Genomic DNA, 26,147 nt, shown 5'->3' on the forward strand with positions numbered 1-26,147 from the left:
ACCAGTAATTTGTCACCATAGTTATCCAATTATATTCACCTGCCCTTCCTCCTTATCTCCTTTAAGCCCTCAGTTTTTTCACCATCAGAGGAGGAATTTGCCAGTCACTCAAGCATCAGACTTGGACCCAGAGGCCACCGCAGACCCGGATCCTTAGGCCGCGTGTCCACCGTTTTGGCAGCACAGCATTTTTTTTCAGTTGAGATGCTTGGCTTGCCGCTTGTTATGATACAAAATATCGGCGAAAGTGTTACTGGTATCTCATTTCACACATATTTTGTTTTTGTGTTAGACTATTAAACTGTCAGTATTTGGTCTGACTCTTGTTTTAAATTATTTTGTTCGTTATTATGCTTGCTGTTGTCATCTGTTGACGTTGTACAAGCAGAATGTGCTGGTTGGTCGGTGTGGTATTTGTCCCACCCCTCCTCCATTGTCATTTGACGGCTGGGTAAAGACTGACAGACTGAGCACTTTTGGGTTTTACCCAAAGTTGAACATTCTTCAACTCTCGGCGACCGGTAAAAAACGCAGAGCGCTCAGTAATTCAGCGTGAAAAAGACGCTCAGCGCCTCGGTATATTCTATAAACGCGGCGCTCCTATTGAAAACAATTGGAAAAATACGCCAGCTGCGTGAAAAAAAGCTTTGGTGGACACAGGGCTTAAGCCCGCACCCGCCATGAAGCCGGAGCCAGAGCTGATGCCGAAAGTTCACAATGCCTCCAGTTTCCGCTGTCTCCTTCACCGCCAATGGTCCCTCCCTCTCCCTCCTCCTCTGCAAACCCCCGCCAGCTCCTCACCTTCATCTCTGCAGCCTCCCTTCAGCTCCTGGCTCCAGCTTGGGCCTCCGAGCACGACTCCATCTCGGCCTGTTGACCCATCAGCTCCAGCTTGGGCCTCCGAGCACGACTCCACCTCGGCCTGTTGACCCATCAGCTACAGCTTGGGCCTCCGAACACGACTCCACCTCGGCCTGTTGACCCATCAGCTCCAGCTTGGGCCTCCGAGCTCGACTCCACCTCGGCCTGTTGACCCATCAGCTCCAGCTTGGGCCTCCGAGCACGACTCCACCTCGGCCTGTTGACCCATCAGCTCCAGGTTGGGCCTCCGAACACGACTCCACCTCGGCCTGTTGACCCATCAGCTCCAGCTTGGGCCTCCGAGCACGACTCCACCTCGGCCTGTTGACCCATCAGCTCCAGCTTGGGCCTCCGAGCACGACTCCACCTCGGCCTGTTGACCCATCAGCTCCAGCTTGGGCCTCCGAGTACGACTCCATCTCGGCCTGTTGACCCATCAGCTCCAGGTTGGGCCTCCGAACACGACTCCACCTCAGCCTGTTGACCCATCAGCTCCAGCTTGGGCCTCCGAACACGACTCCACCTCAGCCTGTTGACCCATCAGCTCCAGCTTGGCTCCATGCTCCCTCGTCTCTACCATGGGCTCCGGCTCCACCTTGGTCAGGCGTCACCCTGGTCTGTCCACAGGCTTCCAGCTGTGCCTCATCCCTCCACCCCTTCGGCTCCACCGGGCTCCACCTTCCCTCTGGCTTCACCATTGTCCTCAATTGCCTTGGGCAACCGTGGGTTTCCAAGCCTCTGGCTCTGTCTCAGCCCCACGAGCCATCAGCACTGCCCTTCAGACTTATGGTGTCACCCGGTGTCTTTGGCTCCTCGGCTCACCCTGGGTCTCCATCTCTCACGGCTCCTCCTCTGTCGGGAGTCCCCTTGGCTCTGCCCGGACTCAGTGCTGAGGCTTCACCCGGTATTGGCTTGGACCTGGGTCGTTCCCTGGCTCCTCCGTGGGCTTTTCTTTCTCATGGCTTGGACCTGGGTCACTCCCTGGCTCCTGCCCAACTTTTTAGTAAGATAAAAATACAGAATTATCCTGATCCCAGGAAAACGGTGAATTTCAGGAACAAAAATGTAATAAACCTTGATAAAAACAAAAACAAAATTTGTATCATGTAATATATACACACATTTGTATTTTGCTCTCAAGTAGTTTAATATAACTTCACAATTTAATAGTAAAGAGTAACACAAAATTTGATCTGATGGTAAAGGGTAATTATTATTCAAATGATTGGTAATAAATACATATTTGTTTTTCTTTAATATAATAATAAGTGAAGAGTAACACAAATGATAATCTGGTGGTAAAGGGTAATTATTATTCAAATGATTGGTAATAAATACATATTTGTTTTTCTATATATAATAATAAGTGAAGAGTAAAACAAACAATAATCTGGTGGTAAAGGGTAATTATTATTCAAATGATTTGTAATGCATAAATATTTATTTACTATATATAATTATCCAGTGAGATTTGCTGATTATAAATGTTTCCTTGCATCAGATTTTATTTACAGTCTATACATAAGAATTGTAGGCTCATATATTGAAGTCTGTTTTCATTTTCTTATTAACTTACTATTCATTTATACAGGGTCTAATGTGGAAATTATTATGCAGTTTATTGTAGAACATATTCTAGCCCACTAGGGGTGAGTAAGTGCATGCAAATCTACAAATCATGCACTTGGCACATCTCGGATCTATGTCCTTCCATTGTTAAATCCTCCTCGTCTTGATTTGGCTGCACTGTCATCAAGGTCATTTCAGCGGTCATGAGCACACCGAAGTCTGTTGATATGATAAACAGGAGGACTATGATGACTCTTCCAGACGTATGTCTCCGTAAAGTTTTTTTTTTTTTTTTTTTTTTTTTGAGTGGTGTATATCGTTCCTGCAATTTGAAAAAGAATGAAAGAAATATGACAGCTTCCTACTTAAAAATGAATTTTAGCCCCGAATCTTCTGCTAAGCAATAAAAAGCAAATGAAAAGTGAAACTTAAATTGACTCACAGCGCGGAATTGTTTGGGACAACACGAATCACGTGACCGCGCGCTCCCGTCCAGTTGGTGGCTGTAATACAGTTAAGAAAGTTTTTCCAAACACCGTTAAACCTCAGAAGAAAAAGGAGAAGAGTGTTTCTGGAGGTTCAATGGCGTGTCATCGCTTGTTTTTGTGTGTAATCTGTGTTTTAAATGTGACAGTGTCATGGGCTCAAATCTACTCTGCGCTGTATGATGAGAAAACATCTAATCTGTTCCTGAAAGAGGGATTTCAACCGGACTCTGTCGCAGTCGCCAACTTCACCAACGACATCAACAACACTGGGTGAGAATCCTCACAAACACATCAACAACACTGGGTGAGAATCCTGTAAACACATCAACAACACTGGGTGAGAATCCTCACAAACACATCAACAACACTGGGTGAGAATCCTCACAAACACACCAATAACACTGGGAGTGCATGAATGAATACCTTCATAAACGAATGTCACGAACACTGGGTAAATCATGAATATGTAGGCTAGTATATGAAGTAATTTACGAATGTGATTCAGGATTACTGCGGTACCGTTGTTTTGATTTTGGACTAGTGCGAGTATAAACTTTAAAGGAATATCAAAAGTCATATCTCATATTATTCGTCGATAAGTGTTGTTTTAATCATCAAGTCAGATCAGATCTGCGATGTCGCATTTCTTGTGAACATAATTTTCAATGAATGTAATTGATTTACAGATGTCAAACCTCATGTAATAGGATCACAATTGCAAATGTCACATGCTTTCTGTCTCCTGAATTTTTTTTTTTTTTTTTTTTTACTAACCACACAACTTTGAGGAAGTTGAGAAATGTATAATACCTATAAATGCAAATGAACAGCGACTTTCTGGAGCGACAGCCAATAGGAGTGCAAATCCGACAGCCAGTAGGATCGTCACAGATGATCGTTTAAGGAGCGATTTCACCGCTTAATATAATTGACCTGTAACATGGATATAAAAACTGATTAATAGAAATGTGTATTTTTTTTTATTTTTGACTACTAAAGCATACAAATGTTTTAGGAAACATGCTAAGTTCACATAGGGTAAGTGTACCCATTAAGCCCATGTACCCTTTAAGCCCACTTTCAACTCTGAAGTCAAATTAAAAAAAGAGAAAATAATATTTTATGCTGCTTATTATTTTAACCAATCCAGTGATTTGTTACTTCCCTGGCATTTTTTATTGCATACCAATCACAATTGGCAATGTTGAGTTAGCCCCACCCATGTGCATGCTGTCTCAGTGGACCTCACACAAAGTCACCCCAAAACTTTGGTGTTTTTAGACCCTTCAGAAATCAACACATTTCTGCAATTTTCAGCCATTTCTTTGGTAATTACATTGATATTATGTAAAATAAGAGATACATGTATTGTTTTTTTGTGTATGAAGTTATGAACAAATAGTACTTGATCATTTTATATAATTTTCCTTTAAATGGAAAGATGAGTTTTATTAGCTTGCGTTCAAAGCTAATCTCTAGGTCAAACCATTAGCCTTACAGAAAGATAGACTGCCAAAGAATTAAGCATGTGAACTGCAAACAATAAATGTTTTGTGATTCATTTTACATTAATTTACTAATAAATACATCATAAATAGTTTTGTAGAGAAGATTATTTTTATAAATTAACTTTTTTTAAAGATGGGCTTAAATGGTACAGCGCCACAAAACACATGCAAACTATAGACACACAAGCTAACCTTGAATGAAAAAAAATTAACATTTCTCAATGTGGGCGCAATGAAAATTACAATGATACTTAGTCCACAGTATATTTAAGCTCCATGCATGTATTTGTAAACATATCTTACATTTTTAAAGGAAAACATTGTCTTTTTTCACCATTACTCACTGTGGAACCATTTAAGCCCACCTTATGTGTTTCAATGAGGAATCCCTCTAAGTACAAACTGATTCATTTTCTGAAAGTGTTTAATGATAACGTGTCTTTGTGTGCTTTTACCTTACTAACCTTTTACCCTTACCTTACTTACACACAAATTACACACATTCATTCAAATGAGATAGAGCCCGTTTTGTCCTAAAGTCCTTTATGTATAACTGGGCATAATTCGGGAGCCAAGCTGAGTTAAGGCTTGATATTCCGGGCATGGAGAGCTCCCAGAGGGACCCTATATTCCCCACAGTCCTGAGCCCCTGGGACTGTCCGGCTCCGAGATACCGCCACTTCCTGTCTAAATTTGTCCGGGCAAAACTCGGGACCCAAGCCGAGTTGGGGCTCTGGACTCCAGGCATGGGCATGGGACTCCACTGGGCCCCCTATGCTGGGTTTTTGAGCCCTAACTTGGCTTTCTTCCCGAGATATGATCACTTCCTGTGGAACTTTGATCGGGCATAACTCCAGAGTCAAGCAGACCTAAGGCTGCATACTCCCGGTGTGGGGTGCCCACTAGGAGACCCTCTGAAACCCCAGAGTCTGGAGCCCCAACTCGGCTTACTTCCCGAGATACACCCAGTTTAACTTCCACCTTTGATCAGGCATAACTTGGGAGCCAAGCCAGCTTAAGCCTCCAGACTCCTGGTGTGGGGCGCACACTAGGAGGCCCCCCTAAGCCCAGAGTATGGAGCCCTAACTCGGCTTGGCTCCCGAGATACACCCGGTTAAACTTCCAGCTTGACTCCAGCTACAACTCCAGTCAAGCCAACTTAAGGCTCCAGACCACCGGCCACTAACACCAACCCATCCCACCCAGGGCTCTAATCAAACATTAGCAAAATGATTTTTTTTAATACTTCCCTGTCACTAAATAAATATATTGATGGTTTACTTCTTTAAAGTCATTTAATTTTTTTATATTTTGTGAATCAATGATGATGTGGGCTTATTTGGAACACATGCGGGCTTAAATGGTGCCAAAAGTACCAATTAAGCCCCTGCCAGACTTCTGACTTTATTCCTAAATTATCTTAATTTTATATTCTAAAATGTACATCAACTAATTAATACAATTTCAAATGAGAGATTAATCTTGCATTTTAACAAATAATTTTTCTTATAAACTATGTCAATATCTATGAAAAAAAACCTAGACTTCGATTTTGGTGGGCTTAATGGGTACACTTACCCTACTCGTTTCTCTGAAGAACAATGCGACAGTCAGTTATTCTGCTTTGAAATGTGTGTTCAGTGTTTTTGTTTTGGTCTGTGTGATCCCGCCCACTGCCAATTTACCCAATACTATCTTTATAAACGTAATGCCTAATGTTAAAGTTTGTTTTTATGTTTTACTGTAAGGTATTGCTCCAAGCTATGCTGTAGTTTAAACCAGTGTGCCTATGAGAGATGGCTGAGCCACTGAGAACAGTCATGGGGCGGAGCAACACCTGTAGCTCCGCCCCCGCACGTTCTCAGGCTGCTGACGGTTTTCTTGTGTGCGTCTGACTGGAGAGCCAGCAATTTAGTGACACTTCTTCATGAAATTATACACTGAACAAAATTATAAACGCAACACTTGTTTTTGCCCCCGTTTTTCATGAGCTGAATTTAAAGATCTAAGACTTTTTCTATGTACACAAACGGCCTATTTCTCTCAAATATTGTTCACAAATCTGTCTAAATCTGTGTTAGTGAGCACTTCTCCTTTGCCGAGATAATCCATCCACCTCACAGATGTGGCATATCAAGGTGCTGATTAGACAGTATGATTATTGCACAGGTGTGCCTTAGGCTGTCCACAATAAAAGGCCACTCTAAAATGTGCAGTTTTGCTGTGTTGGGGGGTCCGAGGTGGTCCGAAAACCAGTCAGTATCTGGTGTGACCACCATTTGCCTCACACAGTGCAACACATCTCCTTCACATTGAGTTGATCAGGTTGTTGATTGTGGCCTGTGGAATGTTGGTCCACTCCTCTTCAATGGCTGTGCGAAGTTGCTGGATATTGGCAGGACCTGGAACACGCTGTTGTATACGCCGATCCAGAGCATCCCAAACATGCTCAATGGGTGACGTGTCCGGTGAGTATGCTGGCCATGCAAGAACTGGGATGTTTTCAGCTTCCAGGAATTGTGTCCAGATCCTTGCAACATGTGCCGTGCATTATCATGCTGCAACATGAGGTGATGGTCGTGGATGAATGGCACAACAATGGGCCTCAGGATCTCGTCACGGTATCTCTGTGCTAGGGCTGGGCGATATATCGCATGACATTGTCTGCAATAATTAATGGCTCAGCTTGTCAGTTAACTACGGCTCTGTGTTGTAAATGCCGCTCCATCTGAAAGCAGGTGATGGCGATTTACTACTAATCAAGGAACCGGCTTTACTGACGAGATGCGCCTAACAATGTCATGCGATATATCGCCCAGCCCTACTCTGTGCATTCAAAATGCCATCAATAAAATGCACCTGTGTTGTCCATAACATACCCCTGCCCATACCGTAACCCCACCGCCACCATGGGCCACTCGATCCACAACGTTGACATCAGCAAACCGCTCACCGACACGACGCCATACACACTGTCTGCCATCTGCCCTGTACAGTGAAAACCGGGATTCATCCATGAAGAGAACACCTCTCCAAAGTGTCAGACGCCATCGAATACATAGACGCCAGACGCCCACTCAAGTCGGTTACGACGATGAACTGCAGTCAGGTCGAGCCCCTAATGAGGACGACGAGCATGCAGATGAGCTTCCCTGAGATGGTTTCTGACAGTTTGTGCAGAAATCCTTTGGTTATGCAAACCGATTGTTGCAGCAGCTGTCCGGGTGGCTGGTCTAAGACGATCTTGGAGGTGAAGATGCTGGATGTGGAGGTCCTGGGCTGGTGTGGTTACACGTGGTCTGCAGTTGTGAGCCGATTGGATATACAGCCAAATTCTCTGAAAGGCCTTTGGAGACGGCTTATGGTAGAGAATTTCAATTCACAGGCAACAACTCTGGTGGACATTCCTGCAGTCAGCATGCCAATTGCACGCTCCCTCAAAACTTGCGACATCTGTGGCATTGTGCTGTGTGATAAAACTGCACATTTTATAGTGGCCTTTTATTGTGGCCAGCCTAAGGCACACCTGTGCAATAATCACGCTGTCTAATCAGCATCTTGATACGCCACACCTGTGAGGTGGATGGATTATCTCGGCAAAGGAGAAGTGCTCACTAACACAGATTTAGACAGATTTGTGAACAATATTTGAGAGAAAAATAGGCCTTTTGTGTACATCAAAAAAAGTCTTAGATCTTTGAGTTCAGCTCATGAAAAATGGGGGCAAAAACAAAAGTGTTACGTTTATAATTTTGTTCAGTGTATAAATGACTTTTGAAAAGGTATCGAATTAACATAAAATTATCATTTAACATTGAGGAGGTTCATTTACAGTTAAGTAGGGAAAAAGCTACAACTTCATATAGTAATGTTTCAGTGCATTGTCCTATGTTAATACTTTAATAATGTTGGACCGTAGAGGCTAATAGGTGTAAAATGCTTTATATATATACACTTAGGGTTCAGAGTATTTATTTTTTCCCACATTAATTTCACACGTCTGTAGTATAATTATGTGATTTAGTTTTATTATTACAGTGTATACTTTTTTCTTGATATACCCCGACAGAATGAAAGTGAAATGTGACAACATGCCCCCATAGGAGGGGTTAATTGTAACATGACCATATGACAGATTAAAATATTATCTGATTTAATCAAAAAAATATACAAGACAAACTAAAATTTCTCAAGAAAATACAATTATTAACTTTTTTGGCATTCTTTAATAATTAAAAATAAACTAATTTTTGAGTTAGACAACGAACACACCGCAAAACAGCTATACAGCATAGTTCAAAACATGAATAATTTCTGAACACTGACTCTTTATTCACCTTTTTCTAATGTTTTCTCAATAGAATTCATAAAAGTATAGAACAGAATAGAATAGTTCTAATAGCGGCTCATTGTAACGCAGTGTGACAACATGCCCCGCCTGCACAACTGGGGTTTAAACCCGGCGAGTGTTTCTGCTGTCAGATCAGCATTGAAGGACTATCTCAACTGTAAAATAACATATTGGAGATTCAAACAATATCAGATTTGTCTAATTTTAAATAAACACAAAAAACAGAGATGAAAAATTAACACAAGTAAGAAACGTTCAGAGATATCTTCCAAAGATTTCAGAATTTTGGTGCAATTTTTCCTCTATATAGTGTTGATATGTCACCTAGTAAATACACTAAGTTTCGTCATGCTAGCATGTGTGGAAGTATTTAAGACAAGTGTGTGACAACTAGCCCCACATTACATTGTGCCCCGATCTCCCCTATATATATATAACAGGAAATGTACTTTAGGATCATATTCAAAACAGATAAAATAATCTCTACTTTTTTTTTTTTTATTATACACTGCATTTAAAAATATTCAAATACATAAATAAAAGGAGTAAAATATATCTAATATACTCTCTTGCTTTAGATGAATAATAACAATACAAGCACTGGAGATGGTTTGTGTTTTATTCCACCGGTCGGGGAACTGTGAGCGTTCACATGTTGAACAGAAGAGGACTGTGGGAAATCTCTTACATTGAGACCTTCAGAAGAAAAAACTCAACAGAAAACATGTTCACACTTCCTTTAATCAACAAATCTAACAAAACAAGCCATTAGTTATTTTTAGTCTTTGATACTTAATATTTTAATCAGTACAATTTTGAGCGGTTACAATCCACCTGATAAAACTTCCGCACTGTTAAAACACTAAAGCTAAATAAGATGAAAAACTGGAACAAAACACTAAATAAAGGAAAACTGCCACTGAACAAAAAACAAACAGAAAGGAGAAACTGAAAATAAAAGAGAAAAAAGAACTGGACTAAAACACATCAGCTGGTCTTGAGTGATCATTGTGAGGCGCAGTCTTCAGAGGGAATGCTGGGTAATGATCTTCAATCATCTGTGGGAAAAACAACATCATTTCATAATTCAGTTTCGCAACCGGCCTAAATAATACCTCTATAGTGTTTGAGAAGCACTGGACTGGTTTCTGTGGGGAGCACTCACTGTTTCTGAGACAGCAGCAGGTGACGGCGATGATGATAGCGATAGCGACTATCCCCCCCACTATGATTTCAATAATCATGCTTTCCCTGCTGGACAGATTAGCAACAGTGTGAAGCAACATGTTCAAGCATGCCGGAGGATATGTCAAAGCTGCTCTTTTATCGGATCATTAAAACACCGTTAGTGCCGGTTCACACAGAGCGTTTAAAAAAAAAGAGTGATGCGATTTAATTTTTTATAAAAAAAATTATAATATAATATATATAATGTAGTTTTAGTTGACTAAATGTCAGGGCATTTTACTGTAGTTTTAGTCAATGAAAACTGGTTAAATTGATAACGATTGTTTTGCTCACAATTATAATCACAGCAATTGTTGTTATTTGAGAAATAGATTTTTAATTTAATTTAACGCTGGGACCCTTTAAAGGTGCCTTGTGTAATGTCCGCCAAAAAATCAATTCATACTCCACATTCCAGACCAGATGGCAACGTTGGTTGATGTCAAGTGATTTTGAAATATTACATCTTCAAGCTACTCCCCTTCACCTTTACCAGTGAATATGTTCATATTCGTTTTGTTCATATTACATTTTTATTGTTAGTTTGAATTACATTAATTTGACAGACAGCATTCGCTGATGTTGACCAAGCTAGCACCAACGTAACCAGAGCTGCCAACTCTCACGCATTCACCGTGAGACACACGCAATTTACACTTTTCAACTTTTCACATGCTCTCACGCCACACATCAATTTTCTCACGCACAGAAAAATCGCGAAGCAAAGAGGACACGGAGACCGACAGACTAGACAGAGCAGGTTAGTTATGATATTAAAAAATCTCAGCTCTCAGGTTCTGTCACTTTTATTACGAAATTCAAACAATAAATACCGTTTTGGCGCTTGTAAATGTTACACGACAGATCCCTAGCGCACGTGAACCGATCATCTCTACTAGCTAAGGGCTTCAGCCATTCTTCCGCTCTCTTCCCTGAACTGAAATGTAGTAGTGGGCTGTACTTTCCACACGATTGACATCAGGTTCAAGTACGCCCACAAGCCGTGCGAGTTATTCGTGTATTGCAGTTTGGCTGGTGGTTATGTTGCCCGCATACCGCCTCCCATGGCCGAAACTGGTATTATGACACCTGTCGGGTTGTGGCTAGTAATTTAGCATGCTAATTCAGGTTGAGATCTCTGCAGCACTATAACTTGTCATTTTTTTTAATGACATCATCGCTCTTATTTCTTCTCATTCTTTTGATGCGTGTAGCTCATTTTTGGGATATTTTTACCTCAATTCTTACACATGGCACCTTTAACAAGATTATTAAGACTGTTTTTTAATTAATTGTTGTATTGTATTGTATTATTTTTATATTTGCGCTTTGGGTTTTAGAAAAATGCATTATAATTATTTTTTTTATTATTATTATTATTAAGAGAATATATAGGCTCTATTGATCATATGAATTGAACAAGAAAAACTGAAATTTCTAATAGTAATTCCAAAAGTTCTACATTACACTGATGCATTTCTATTCAAACGCCAGCAAAAAGATTTGTATTGTCACACATAGGTGTATAATAGTTCTTTTAAAGGGTTAATTCACCCAAAAAATGAAATTTCAGTCGTTATTTATTCACCCTCACGTCGTTCCAAACCTGTAAGACTTTCGTTCATCTTCAGAACACAAGTTAAGATATTCTTGATGAAATCAGAGATTTCGGATCCCTCCATTGACAGCTACTCAACTACTGCTGTGACGCTTCAGAAAGTTCATGAAGACATTGTAAAACTAACCCATATGAATGTTTTCCCAAATTTTCTGAAGAGACTCAATCGCTTTACATGATGAACAGATGCTTTTATTCACCATATAAAACAATAAGTGACCCAAAAATAAAACGTTGTCCTCGTTGAAGATTAACACGTTTATTGTAACTGGTGTGTATAGCAAGGACATGAACACACATTAGACAGAGAGACTTACAGCTGAGGTTGTGGTGATGGAGCCAGTAAACGCAGTCAGTGCCGCTCGTACCGTGATCCGCTGAAGCTGGAAGAGCTGGAGAAGAGAGACGCGTTTATAAAGATCTGCTGATGACGAAGAGCTGGAGAAGAGAGACGCACTTATAAAGATATGCTGATGTCGAAGAGCTGGAGAAGAGAGACGCGTTTATAAAGATCTGCTGATTTCTTGCTAAAGTTGTCGCGCCTCAGATTCTCACCCCAGCGCTGATTCTCTGCAGCTTTGCGGCTGTTTTTGCACTAAACAGAGATGTGGGTATTTTTTGACTCTTAAAACCGACGTGTTGAAAACAACAACCTTTTATTTCTTAACACATGTATGTGTCTAGATAAGGACAACACATTTTGTGTTACTTTTAACTCAACCAGTGTGTTATTCCTCTTAAAATGTTCTGAATAGCCGTGTTTCTCCTGTCGGCCAGTGCGGGCCAGGGCTTAAAATGGGCTGATAGCCTCGCACCTGGAGCACTTCCACCGTCAGGCGCTTCACTGGAACAACGTCACACAAACCCATCATTTCACCAACAAGTGAAAGTTTTATCAGAAAACTAATCAGAAGAAACTAGCGTTTGTTGGCATTTTTGTTGTTTGCTAGAAGATTTAAAACCCAAGCATTGATGTTTTACCACAGGTTTACAATAAAATACATTGATCATCAGGAATTAACTTGTCAAGATTGCACATTAGTCACACAGAAATAAAGTGGTATTTACCGTTAAATCACAAAAGTACTTATTCGGTCGTGTCTGTTTCTGTTTCAGTAGCTGACAGTAGCTATAGTTGCTATATAAATCACAATTAGAAAGAACGATCACTTCTACAAATATGCCACCAAAAATACGCCCTGAGGAGCTTTAGCACTCTCTCCCAGTACCGTTATATTATCAGTCAGAGAAACAGAGGAAGCTCTTGAAAAACCTGAGTTGCTTTATGTTATGACATATGCAGAGCTAAATATGGATATCAGACAGTCCGGTATAAAGAGACGAGATGCACTGATAGATAAAATAAAAACATGATTGGGATTAGACTATATGATTTGTCTGATTTCTTCAAGCGGTCATATTTACCATGTTTACTATAGTAATGGTTAGCACACATAATCTTTTGCATCACATATAAATATTTTTGCCTTATACGGTGTTCAGAATCCACACTGTTAAATGTCTTTAATGCTGATGTTAGCTGGTATGGACTCATCCGGCGCTGGTGTCTCCTGACTCAGGTAAACTCCGCCTCTGTTCGTAACCGCTCCTTTAGCCCGAGTTGGCCTGCTTTGGCAGAAACCCCTGGCCGTTGGCCCAGAGGAAGCCCCGACGAGGCCCGATCAAGCCCTGGGAGTGACAAAGTGACCCCGGGCTCACCCTCTCTCCCCCACATCATGAGTGGACACGCCCCCTAGAGCTGATTGGCTCATTCTGCTCCCCATCATGAGTGGACACGCCCCCTAAAGCTGATTGGCTCACTCTCTCCCCTACATCATGAGTGGACACGCCCCCTAGAGCTGATTGGCACACTCTCTCTCCTCCCCATCATGAGTGGACACGCCCCCTAGAGCTGATTGGCACACTCTCTCTCCTCCCCATCATGAGTGAACACGCCCCCTAGAGCTGATTGGCTCACTCTCTCTCCTCCCCATCATGAGTGGACACGCCCCCTAAAGCTGATTGGCTACAAGTATGTTGCTCTGCGCGGTCCATGTTCAACAGCGTTTCTCAGAAATCGCTTACTGCTCCTTTAACAAGTTTGAGCATTTTCTCTGCACACGGATGTGGTCTGGCAATGCGCTCCACTTTAATAACGTCTCGGTTACGTATGTAACCCTCGTTCCCTGAGTAGGGAACGGAGACGTTACGTCGGATGACGACGAATGGGGTTTCGCTTAGAAAGCCTCTCACCTTCGAGTATATAAAACGAGCCAGTGGCAATGAAATGGGGGCAAGGGGGCATGGTCGACCTTGCTGCTGGTATGCCAAAACAATGGCGTCCACTATCCAGTGGGACAACCTTTGCTTGGAGAGAGCCTTTCCCTTCAGCTTCCCACCATAACAGACAAAGAGCTGGTCTGAGGTCCTGAAACACCGCGTTCTGTCTACGTAAGCACGGAGGGCGCGTACTGGACAGAGCAGTGCCAAGGCTGGGTCTGCCTCCTCCAAGGGCAGCGCTTGCAGGTTCACTACCTGGTCTCGAAAGGGAGTGGTAGGAAACTTGGGCACATATCCAGGCCGGGGTCTCAGGATCACGTGAGAGTTAGCCGGCCCGAATTCCAGGCACGCTTCGTCAACCGAAAATGCCTGCAGGTCCCCTACCCTCTTGATGGAGGCCAATGCAACCAGGAGCGCTGTCTTCATTGACAGGAACTTAAGCTCCACTGATTGCAGAGGCTCAAAGGGAGCACTCAAACTGCAGGGCAGTTAAAACCACTGAGAGGTCCCAAGAGGGTACTAGGGGAGGGCGAGGAGGATTCAGTCTCCTCGCTCCCCTCAGGAACCTGCTGTCGCGAGGAGTACTAGTTCTGAGAACCAGGTCCGGTTGTGCCAATACGGGGCAACCAAAATGACCTGCTCCTCGGCCTCCCTGATCTTGCGCAAAGTCTGCGCAAGGAGGCTCACTGGGGGAAACGCATACTTGCGTAAGCCCCGCGGCCAGCTGTGCGCCAGTGCATCCGTGCCGAGCGTGCCCTCGGTCAGGGAATAATACAGGTCGCAGTGGGATGAGTCGTAGGAGGCAAACAGGTCTACCTGTGAGGTCTACGAGCGAGTTGCGACATACGGCGGGAGCGCAGACCACCTTGATGGTTGATGTACGCTACTGTCGCAGTATTGTCTGATCGGACTAGTACGTGCTGACCCTTGAGCAACGCACGGAAGCGGTGCAGGGCGAGACGTACAGCCAGCAACTCGAGGCAATTGACATGCCAAAGGCGCTGGGGTCCTGTCTAGGAGCCCGCGGCAGCATGTCCATTGCACATGGCGCCCCAACCCGTGGTGGAGGCATCTGTTGATACAACAACATGCAGAGAAACTCGTTCTAAGGGCACTCAGGCCCGTAGAAAACTGAGGTTCGACCACGGGGTGAAGGTCTGACGGCAGGCTGGAGTCACTGGAACTTGGAGCGTGCCGTGTTGCCATGCCCACCTCAGGACTCGATCGCGAAGCCAAAGCTGAAGCGGTCTCATATGAAGCAATCCGAGCGGCGTTACTGCGGCTGTGGATGCCATATGCCCCAGGAGCCTCTGAAATAGTTTCAGTGGAACCGCACTCTTGTCCTCGAATTGGCGAAGACAAGTCAGCAGTGACTGCGCGCGCTCGCTCGTAAGCTGCGCGCACATGGCGACCGAGTCGATCTCCATACCGAGAAAACAGATCCTCTGCACGGGGCAGAGTTTGCTCTTCTCCCAGTTGACCCGAAGGCCCAGACGAGCTAGGTGCCGGAGCACTAGGTCCCTGTGTTCGCAAACCTGATCTCGACAGTGAGCTAGGATCAGCCAGTCGTCGAGATAGTTCAGGATGCGAACCCCGTGTTCCCGGAGGGGAACAAGGGCTGCCTCGACGACTTTCGTGAAGACGCGAGGAGACAGGGCTAGCCTGAATGGGAGAACCGCGTACTGGTATGCCTGCCCCTCGAAAGCAAACCGTAGGAACGGTCTGTGTCGAGGTAAGATGGAGACATGGAAGTAGGCGTCCTTCAGGTCGATCGCTGCAAACCAATCCTGCGGCAGCACGCACTGGAGGATGCGTTTGGCCGTGAGCACCTTGAACGGCAGCCTGTGAAGGGAGCGGTTCAAGACGGGCAGGTCGAGGATTGGCCGTAACCCACTGGATTTCTTCGGTACAATGAAGTAGGGGCTGTAGAAGCCGGACTTCATTTTGGCTGGAGGGACAGTCTCGATTGCACCCTTCGCCAGTAGGGTGGTGACATCCGCTCTCATGACAGGGGCATTGCCACTGACCATAGTGAAGCAGACTCCCCTGAAGCGGGGAGGAGACCGCGCGAACTGAATCGCGTAGCCGAGCCTGATGGTTCTCGCGACCCAGTGGGACAGTCTGGAAAGCTCTAGCCAGACCTCCAGAAACTGCGCCAGCTGGGTGCTTCGAACCACAAACGTACCGTCGGTGGTGCAGCGAGGCGGAATGACCAGCCCAGGCGAGGGTGGCATAGCGGCCCTGTGCGGGGGCACGGTCATTAACCGCATCCTGCCAGAGGAGGCCAGGGGAGGACCAGCGTCCCATGGGGGCGTGCTCTGGCAGGGGTCTGGCGACAGAGGGGGATGAGAGGAGCGTGGCCCGTGGGCGGCGCGTGCTGTCATCCACAGCCTCTTGGGGCTCAGAGAAAGAGCATCAGTTCTTTTTGAACGAGATTCTCCCCCAGCCCTCCACCGGGGGAAGGAGTGGTCCTGCTACCAGCTCCTGAAAGAACTGAGCCTTAACCCCAAGCTGCCCGTCTCAGGAGTGCTGCTTAGCCAGGTGTTAGCCGGCTAAGGGGCAGAGACAGGCGGTGCCAGCCTCCAGCGACCTCCTCATGCTCGGGCCGGTGAAGGCTCGAGGGAGGAGCCGCATGGAGGCGGTGTCGGCGGGAAGCAGACTAAGGAGACCACACGGACGGATGACCATCAGTGCAGAAGCCTCAGTCCGCTTCTGGAGTGATCGAAGACTGTTGGGCGCAGTCCTCAACCATACCGCCGACCAAGCTGCCCGTCTCAAGGGTGCTGCTTAGGCTGGCGTGGCAGTCGGGGACGGACCTGAGTCTGCTTCTGGTGGCCGAAGCCACCCCGCCGAAGAGCCCAGTCTGGGACATGGGGGAGCTGAGAAAATGAATTCTCAGACCCCCTCACATCAACATGTCTGGACCACTCTATATTGTACCACACTGTAACCCTCAGATCACCCTGGCCACCAGCCAAAGTATCCCGTAGGAAGAGATAGATTGGGGTGTGGCAGAGGGGACTCTACCCACACTGAGATCATTGAGTCTCGATCTATAAACATCGCGATGGTCATGTTCCCGCAATGAAAACATGACTCATCCACGAGCGCTGCCGAGCGTGATTAAGCCCAACACGCGAAACAGCGCTCGTGACCGTTAGGCAGATGAATCACGCGCCCACATCCAGTAAATACACGGGCGAACCGTCTTGAAAAAGACGTGCCGCGTGTAGCTCTTTTAGAGAGAGGAAAAAGCAGCAGGCAATGCGATCTCGCTGGAACGCGCCATCACTCCAACACACTGAAGAGCCGCTCGTCTCGTAGAGTGAAGATGATTCAGAATGGCTTGCAGGAGTGAAGAGAACTCTTGGCTCCGAAGCGAAAACATATCTGCATGTTGCCAGCGTGCTTCCTTATATACCCCCACGGGGGGGCGGACCTACGCTATGCAAATTCCGCAGACCCATTGCATTTCATTGCCATTGGCTCGTTTTATATACTCGAAGGTGAGAGGCTTTCTAAGCGAAACCCCATTCGTCGTCATCCGACGTAACTCGGAGTGACCATGAAAGGGAACTCCACTTTATTAACTCCATAAACTTAAATGCTAAATGCTATATGAGGCAAGCCCAGAGATGCTTATAATAAGTGGACATGAAGAGAGACATTGAAGTGACAGTTGTCTTACAAACTATACACGCTGCCTCTGTCGACGGCGGTTAAGTTAAAATTGCAGAACGAGTCTTTGGTTGCTGTAATGTTAATTTGGTCCAAAATAGCGGAAACTAAACGTGTGAGATGAAGAACTGCATTATTCCTCAGTGTAGACAAACTTTACATTTTTACTTTAAAATATCTGCCACCTCAAATAAGCTTTTGTTTGCCAATTTTTGCTCTTATGTTAAATATAGTATGTTTTGTCAAAAATAAAGTAATCAAATAATATGTTATAGTGTTTATTCCAATGTAGCCTAGGCTATATTCAAGTAATGAATCCTTAACTTTGAAATATGTATGATAAAATGTATATTTTAGTTTTTACAAAGAAAGATTACACTTGAATTGTTGTTGTAATTGTAACCTTTTTAATAATATATATATATATTTACAAGGTAGATGTAAACAAACTATTAAAAGGTAAATAAAAGCCTTTTCTTTAAATAATTTTTATTGTGTTTTATTAGTGACAAATTTGGGGAGAGGATAAATATTCCAAAACTGAAAATACAGTATGAGAATTAACTGCACAATTACTAGACATGTTTTCCTTGGATATTATAGGCCATTTTGCAAGCACAATTTGAAAAAAAAAATAATAATAATAATTGAGATGCTTCCAACTGTTGCTCTTGCATTCTTTCTTGTGGCTCAGTGACACACCTGAATGAATGGCTCATTAAGTATGTGGGCCCCATTGTCTCCTCAGGTGCGAACCACTAATTATGCATGATGGTGTTGGATCATTCACGCCCACTCGCATATTGCCTTTCCAAACAGAAAGTGTTTTGCAAAATTTAAATCAATGTATTGTTTTATGTGAATTATTAGGCAGGATGATTTTCACATCATTTTGAAGAAAAAACTCTAGGCGACAACATCCATTAGTCAAAAGTCTTATTGACACATATTTAGTATGTGTTTTGTGGCCTTATTTCAGAAAGTTTAGTTTTTAGTTTTTTCAATAACCATGCATAAACATTATTCTCTCAAAAATGCAAACATGTACATTCATGTTGCTCACATATTATGGTAGCCCTGTTTGTGCTAAATAGAGTGTAATTACACCTTTGCCATTAATATGTTTATAAGCAACTGAAAAAAGCACAAATGTCAGGGCATGTCAGAACATCTCAAGGACCCCAAAAACACCTTAGACCCCAGAGGGTTAATGGTCTGGCTTTTGGTAGAGCTTATGGTAGAAATGAACATTCAATTCACGGGCAACAGCTCTGGTGGACATTCCTGCAGTCAGCATGCCAATTGCACGCTCCCTCAAAACTTGCGACATGTGTGATAAAACTACGCATTTTAGAGTGTCCTTTTATTGTGGCCAGCCTAAGGCACACCTGTGCAATAATCATGCTGTCTAACCTGTGAGGTGGATGGATTATCTCAGCAAAGGAGAAGTGCTCACTAACACAGATTTAGACAGATTTGTGAACAACATTTGAGAGAAAAAGGCCTTTTGTGTACATAGAAAAGTCTTAGATCTTTGAGTTCTGCTCATGAAAAATGGGGGCAAAAACAAAAGTGTTGCATTTATAATTTTGTTCAGTGTATAAATGACTTTTGAAAAGATATCGAATTAACATAAAATTATAATTTAACATTGAGGAGGTTCCTTTACAGTTAAGTAGGGAAAAAACTACAACTTCATATAGTAATGTTTCAGTGCATTGTAGGACCGTAGAGGCTAATATGTTTAAAATGCTTTTTCAATATATATATATATATATATATATGAGGAAGAGCGGGGCACAACGTAAAGCTTTTTGACTTTCTCAGTTTGTGTAAATCTACTTAGGGTTCAGAGTATTTATTTTTGCCCACATTAATTTCACACGTCTGTAGTATAATTATGTGGTTTAGTTTTATTATTACAGTGTATACTTTTTTCTTGATATACCCTGACAGAATGGAAGTGAAATGTGACAACATGCCCCATAGGAGGGGTTAATTGTAACATGACCATATGACAGATTGAAATGTTATCTGATCTAATAAAAAAATATACAAGACAAACTAAAATATTTTCTCAAGAAATTGCAATTATTAACTTTTTCATATAAAATAATGGCATTTTTTAATAATTAAAAAAATTTGAGTTAGACAACGAACACACCGCAAAACAGCTATACAGCATAGTTCAAAACATAATAATAATGAATAATTTCTGAGCACTGACTCTTTATTCACCTTTTTCTAATGTTTTCTCAATAGAATTGATAAAAGTATAGAACAGAATAGAATAGAATAGTTCTAATAGCGGCTCATTGTAACGCAGTGTGACAACATGCCCCGCCTGCACAACTGGGGTTTAAACCCGGCGAGTGTTTCTGCTGTCAGATCAGCATTGAAGGACTATCTCAACTGTTAAATAACATATTGGAGATTCAAACAATATCAGATTTGTCTAATTTTAAATAAACACAAAAAACAGAGATGAAAAATTAACACAAGTAAGAAACGTTCAGAGATATCTTCCAAAGATTTCAGAATTTTGGTGCAATTTTTCCTCTATATAGTGTTGATATGGCAACTAGTAAATACACTAAGTTTCGTCATGCTAGCATGTGTGGAAGTATTTAAGACAAGTGTGTGACAACTAGCCCCACATTACATTGTGCCCCGATCTCCCCTATATATATATAACAGGAAATGTACTTTAGGATCATATTCAAAACAGATAAAATAATCTCTACTATTTTTTTTTAATTATGGGCAAAAAGTATACACTGCATTTAAAAATATTCAATTACATAAATAAAAAGGAGTAAAATATATCTAATATACTCTCTTCCTTTAGATGAATAATAACAATACAAGCACTGGAGATGGTTTGTGTTTTATTCCACCGGTCGGGGAACTGTGAGCGTTCACATGTTGAACAGAAGAGGACTGTGGGAAATCTCTTACATTGAGACCTTCAGAAGAAAAAACTCAACAGAAAACATGTTCACACTTCCTTTAATCAACAAATCTAACAAAACAAACCATTAGTTATTTTTAGTCTTTGATACTCAATATTTTAATCAGTACAATTTTGAGCGGTTACAATCCACCTGATAAAACTTCCGCACTGTTAAAACACTAAAGCTAAATAAGATGAAAAACTGGAACAAAACACTAAATAAAGGAAAACTGCCACTGAACAAAAAACAAACAGAAAGGAGAAACTGAAAATAAAAGACAAAAAAGAAATGGACTAAAACACATCCGCTGGTCTTGAGTGATCATTGTGAGGCGCAGTCTTCAGAGGGAATGCTGGGTAATGATCCTCAATCATCTGTGGGAAAAACAACATCATTTCATAATTCAGTTTCGCAACCGGCCTAAATAATACCTCTATATAATAGTGTTTGAGAAGCACTGGACTGGTTTCTGTGGGAAGCACTCACTGTTTCTGAGACAGCAGCAGGTGACGGCGATGACGATAGCGATAGCGACTAAACCCACTATGATTGGAATAAGCATGCTTTCCCTGCTGGACAGATTAGCAACAATGTGAAGCAACATGTTAAAGCATGCCGGAGGATATATCAAAGCTGCTCTTTTATCGGATCATTAAAAAACCGTTAGTGCCGGTTCACAACCCTAACCCTCACAGTTTTTATTTTATTTTTTATAATAATATAATATATATAATGTAGTTTTAGTTGACTAAATGTCAGGGCATTTTACTGTAGTTTTAGTCAATGAAAACTGGTTAAATTGATAACGATTGTTTTGCTCACAGTTATAATCACAGCAATTGTTGTTATTTGAGAAATAGATTTTTAATTATTGCACTTTCACCTATAAGCACAAAACAATCTCTTACCATCAGAAACGCACCAACGTTGGGACACTTTAACAAGATTATTAAGACTATCAAAGATTATTAAGATTATCATTGTTGTATTGTATTGTATTATTTTTATATTTGCGCTTTGGGTTTTAGAAAAGTATTAAAAATATTATTATTATTATTAAGAGAATATATAGGCTCTATTGATCATATGAATTGAACAAGAAAGAAAAAAATCAAACTGAAATTTCTAATAGTAATTCCAAAAGTTCTACATTACACTGATGCATTTCTATTCAAACGCCTGGAAAAAGATTTGTATTGTCACACATAGGTGTATAATAGTTCTTTTAAAGGGTTAATTCACCCAAAAAATGAAATTTCAGTCGTTATTTATTCACCCTCACGTCGTTCCAAACCTGTAAGACTTTCGTTCATCTTCAGAACACAAGTTAAGATATTCTTGATGAAATCAGAGATTTCGGATCCCTCCATTGACAGCTACTCAACTACTGCTGTGACGCTTCAGAAAGTTCATGAAGACATTGTAAAACTAACCCATATGAATGTTTTTCCAAATTTTCTGAAGAGACTCAATCGCTTTACATGATGAACAGATGCTTTTATTCACAAATAAAACAATAAGTGACCCAAAAATAAAAATGTTGTCCTCGTTGAAGATTAACACGTTTATTGTAACTGGTGTGTATAGCAAGGACATGAACACACATTAGACAGAGAGACTTACAGCTGAGGTTGTGGTGATGGAGCCAGTAAACGCAGTCAGTGCCGCTCGTACCGTGATCCGCTGAAGCTGGAAGAGCTGGAGAAGAGAGACGCGTTTATAAAGATCTGCTGATGACGAAGAGCTGGAGAAGAGAGACGTTTATAATGATTTCTTGTTAAAGTTGTCGCGCCTCAGTCCCGTTCTCGAAATGCAGATTCTCACCCCAGGGCTGATTCTCTGCAGCTTTGCGGCTGTTTTTGCACTAACCAGAGATGTGGGTATTTTTTTACTCTTAAAACCGACGTGTTGAAAACAACACCTTTTATTTCTTAACACATGTATGTAAGGACAACACATTTAGTGTTACTTTTACCTCAACCAGTGTGTTATTCCTCTTAACATGTCATGAACCCCCCCGTTTACGGCTGGTGAATAGCCGTGTTTCTCCTGTCGGCCAGTGCGGGCCAGGGCTTTAAACGGGCTAATAGCCAAACCTGGAGCACGGGCCCAAAACCACTCGGCGCTTCCACCGTCAGGCGCTTCACTGGAACAGCGTCACACAAACCCATCATTTCACCAACAAGTGGAAGTTTTATCAGAAAACTAATCAGAAGGAAATCACTGGAAACTAGCGAGATCGCAAAACGAACATGATAAAAGCGAGCGTTTGTTGCCATTTTTCTTGTTTGCTGAAAGATTTAAAACCCAAGCACTGATGTTTTACCACAGGTTTACAATAAAATACATTGATCATAAGGAATTAACTTGTCAAGATTGCACATTAGTCACACAGAAATAAAGTGGTATTTACTCTTAAATCACAAAAGTACTTATTCGGTCGTGTCTGTTTCTGTTTCAGTAGCTGACAGTAGCTATAGTTGCTATATAAATCACAATTAGAAAGAACGATCACTTCTACAAATATGCCACCAAAAATACGCCCTGAGGAGCTTTAGCACTCGCTCCCAGTACCGTTATATTATCAGTCAGAGAAACAGAGGAAGCTCCTGAAAAACCTGAGTTGCTTTATGGAGCTAAATATGGACATCAGACAGTCCAGTATAAAGAGACGAGATGCACTGATAGATCAAATAAAAACATGATTGGGATTAGACTAAATGATTTGTCTGATTTCTTCAAGCGGTCCTATTTACCATGTTTACTATAGTAATGGTTAGTGCACATAATAGTCTTTTGCATCGCATATAAATATTTCTGCCTTATACGGTGTTCAGAATCCACACTGTTAAAAGTCTTTAATGCTGATGTTAGCTGGTATGGACTCATCCGGCGCTGGTGTCTCCTGACTCAGGTAAACTCCGCCTCTGTTCGTAACCGCTCCTTTAGCCCGAGTTGGCCTGCTTTGGCAGAAACCCCTGGCCGTTGGCCCAGAGGAAGCCCCAACGAGGCCCGATCAAGCCCTGGGAGTGACAAAGTGACCCCGGGCTCACCCTCTCTCCCCCACATCATGAGTGGACACGCCCCCTAAAGCTGATTGGCTCACTCTCTCTCCCCCATCATGAGTGGACACGCCCCCTACAGCTGATTGGCTCACTCTCTCCCCCACATCATGAGTGGACACGCCCCCTAGAGCTGATTGGCTCACTCTCCCCCTCTATCATGAGTGGACACGCCCCCTAGAGCTGATTGGCTCACTCTCCTCCCCATCATGAGTGAACACGCCCCCTAGAGCTGATTGGCTCACTCTCCTCCCCATCATGAGTGGACACGCCCCCTAAAGCTGATTGGCTCACTCTCTCCCCCACATCATGAGTGGACACGCCCCCTAGAGCTGATTGGCACACTCTCTCTCCTCCCCATCATGAGTGGACACGCCCCCTAGAGCTGATTGGCATACTCTCTCTGCTCCCCATCATGAGTGGACACGCCCCCTAGAGCTGATTGGCTCACTCTCCTCCCCATCATGAGTGGACACGCCCCCTAAAGCTGATTGGCTACAAGTATGTTGCTCTGCGCGGTCCATGTTCAACAGCATTTCTCAGAAATCGCTTACTGCTCCTTTAACAGGTTTGAGCATTTTCTCTGCACACGGATGTGGTCTGGCAATGCGCTCCACTTTAATAGCTCCACTTTATTAACTCCATAAACTTAAATGCTAAATGCTATATGAGGCAAGCCCAGAGATGCTTATAATAAGTGGATATGAAGAGAGACATTGAAGAGAGAGCTGTCTTACAAATAATACATGCTGCCTCTGTCGACGGCGGTTAAGTTAAAATTGCAGAACGAGTCTTTGGTTGCTGTAATGTTAATTTGGTCCAAAATAGCGGAAACTAAACGTGTGAGATGAAGAATTGCATTATTTCTCAGTGTAGACAAACTTTACATTTTTACTGTAAAATATCTGCCACCTCAAATAAGCTTTTGTTTGCCAATTTTTGCTCATATGTTAAATATAGTATGTTTTGTCAAAAATAAAGTAATCAAATAATATGTTATAGTGTTTATTCCAATGTAGCCTAGGCTATATTCAAGTAGATGACAGTAACATGGCTTTGAATTGATGTGTGTGTGTCAGGTGGGCGTATCTGGAGGTCAGCACCAGTGCCGTCTATAATGACTCTCTGCAGGCGTATGCGGCGGGACTCGTGGAGGCCTCCGTCACCTCACAGGTGCACGTCTAATCCATATCATACATAATGAAGATAATCAACAACAAACACCAGGTCAAAGCTCAGCCAGAGCTCCTAGCTTCCTAGCATTACAGTGTGATTATAAAAGATGGCAGCAAGTAATCTCTTGCGAAGTGATTTTAATTCTACATGCATTTTTTTGGCGCTTTGTACAAAATAGCTTCTAGACAACATGTAAAGTTAATAAGCACTTATGTTTGCTTTGCCAAATAAATATGTTACATACCATGCACTGATTGTTTTTATAGAAATTAATTCAAAATATAAAATATAATTCGCCTGGCCACTGTTTTTCTTCTCTAGCTGATCCAAACCCCATCAAGTACAGTGGGGAGAACAAGTATTTGATACACTGCCGATTTTTCAGGTTTTCCCACTTACAAAGCATGGGTTAACCACTTACTAACCCATTTTTATCATAGGTACTCTTCAACTGTGAGTGACGGAATCTAAAACAAATATCCAGCAAATCACATTGTATGATTTTAAAGTAATTAATTAGCATTTTATTGCATGACATAAGTATTTGATACATCAGAAAAGCAGACCTTAATATTTGGTACAGAAACCTTTGTTTGCGATTACAGAGATCATACGTTTCCTGTAGTTCTTGACCAGGTTTGCACACACTGCAGGGATTCTGGCCCACTCCTCCATACAGACCTACTCCAGATCCTTCAGGTTTCGGGGCTGTCACTGGGCAATACGGACTTTCAGCTCCCTCCAAAGATTTTCTAATGGGTTCAGGTCTGGAGACTGGCTAGGCCACTCCAGGACCTTGAGATGCTTCTTACGGAGCCACTCCTTAGTTGCCCTGGCTGTGTGTTTCGGGTCGTTGTCATGCTGGAAGACCCAGCCACGACCCATCTTCAATGCTCTTACTGAGGGAAGGAGGTTGTTGGCCAAGATCTCGCGATACATGGCCCCATCCATCCTCTCCTCAATACGGTGCAGTCGTCCTGTCCCCTTTGCAGAAGAGCATCCCCAAAGAATGATGTTTCCACCTCCATGCTTCACGGTTGGGATGGTGTTCTTGGGGTTGTACTCATCCTTCTTCTTCCTCCAAACACGGCGAGTGGAGTTTAGACCAAAAAGCTCTATTTTTGTCTCATCAGACCACATGACCTTCTCCCATTCCTTCTCTGGATCATCCAGATGGTCATTGGCAAACTTCAGACGGGCCTGGACATGCGCTGGCTTGAGCAAGGGGACCTTGCGTGCACTGCAGGATTTTAATCCATGACGGCGTAGTGTGTTACTAATGGTTTTCTTTGAGACTGTGGTCCCAGCTCTCTTCAGGTCATTGACCAGGTCCTGCCGTGTAGTTCTGGGCTGATCCCTCACCTTCCTCATGATC

General features: G+C 42.7%; 1 protein-coding gene and 2 long non-coding RNA genes across 6 annotated transcripts in view; 1 reads left to right on the plus strand and 2 right to left on the minus strand.

Moving 5' to 3' along the window:
- The first annotated feature begins 2,870 nt into the window (after positions 1–2,870).
- The window catches only part of plbd2 (phospholipase B domain containing 2), a 50,903-nt gene continuing 27,626 nt past the window's right edge, over positions 2,871–26,147 (plus strand). The window contains exons 1-2 of one of the 2 annotated variants that reach the window (XM_084422205.1): positions 2,871–3,188; positions 24,676–24,769. In XM_084422205.1, coding sequence (XP_084278331.1) covers positions 3,013–3,188; positions 24,676–24,769 — 270 coding nt within the window. In that variant the 5' untranslated portion in view covers positions 2,871–3,012. Of the gene's footprint in view, positions 3,290–24,675; positions 24,770–26,147 lie in introns of both variants that reach the window. The other variant, XM_084422204.1, reaches the window with a different exon arrangement.
- Positions 9,501–12,105, minus strand: LOC311298880. Of its 2 annotated transcripts, none has more exons than XR_014629009.1 (3): positions 11,940–12,105; positions 9,943–10,028; positions 9,501–9,835 (listed from the first exon to the last, which is right to left on the minus strand). It is a non-coding gene; the product is annotated as an uncharacterized lncRNA (long non-coding RNA). The 2 variants fall into 2 exon arrangements; XR_014629010.1 differs by having other exon boundaries at positions 9,943–10,031; positions 11,940–12,100.
- LOC311298879 lies at positions 20,768–22,297 on the minus strand. 2 transcript variants are annotated; one of them, XR_014629007.1, is made up of 3 exons: positions 22,158–22,297; positions 21,021–21,103; positions 20,768–20,908 (listed from the first exon to the last, which is right to left on the minus strand). It is a non-coding gene; the product is annotated as an uncharacterized lncRNA (long non-coding RNA). The 2 variants fall into 2 exon arrangements; XR_014629008.1 differs by having other exon boundaries at positions 21,021–21,106; positions 22,158–22,294.

The sequence above is a fragment of the Rutilus rutilus genome (genome assembly GCF_951802725.1).
Source record: "Rutilus rutilus genome assembly, chromosome: 10".
NCBI lineage: Eukaryota > Metazoa > Chordata > Actinopteri > Cypriniformes > Leuciscidae > Rutilus > Rutilus rutilus.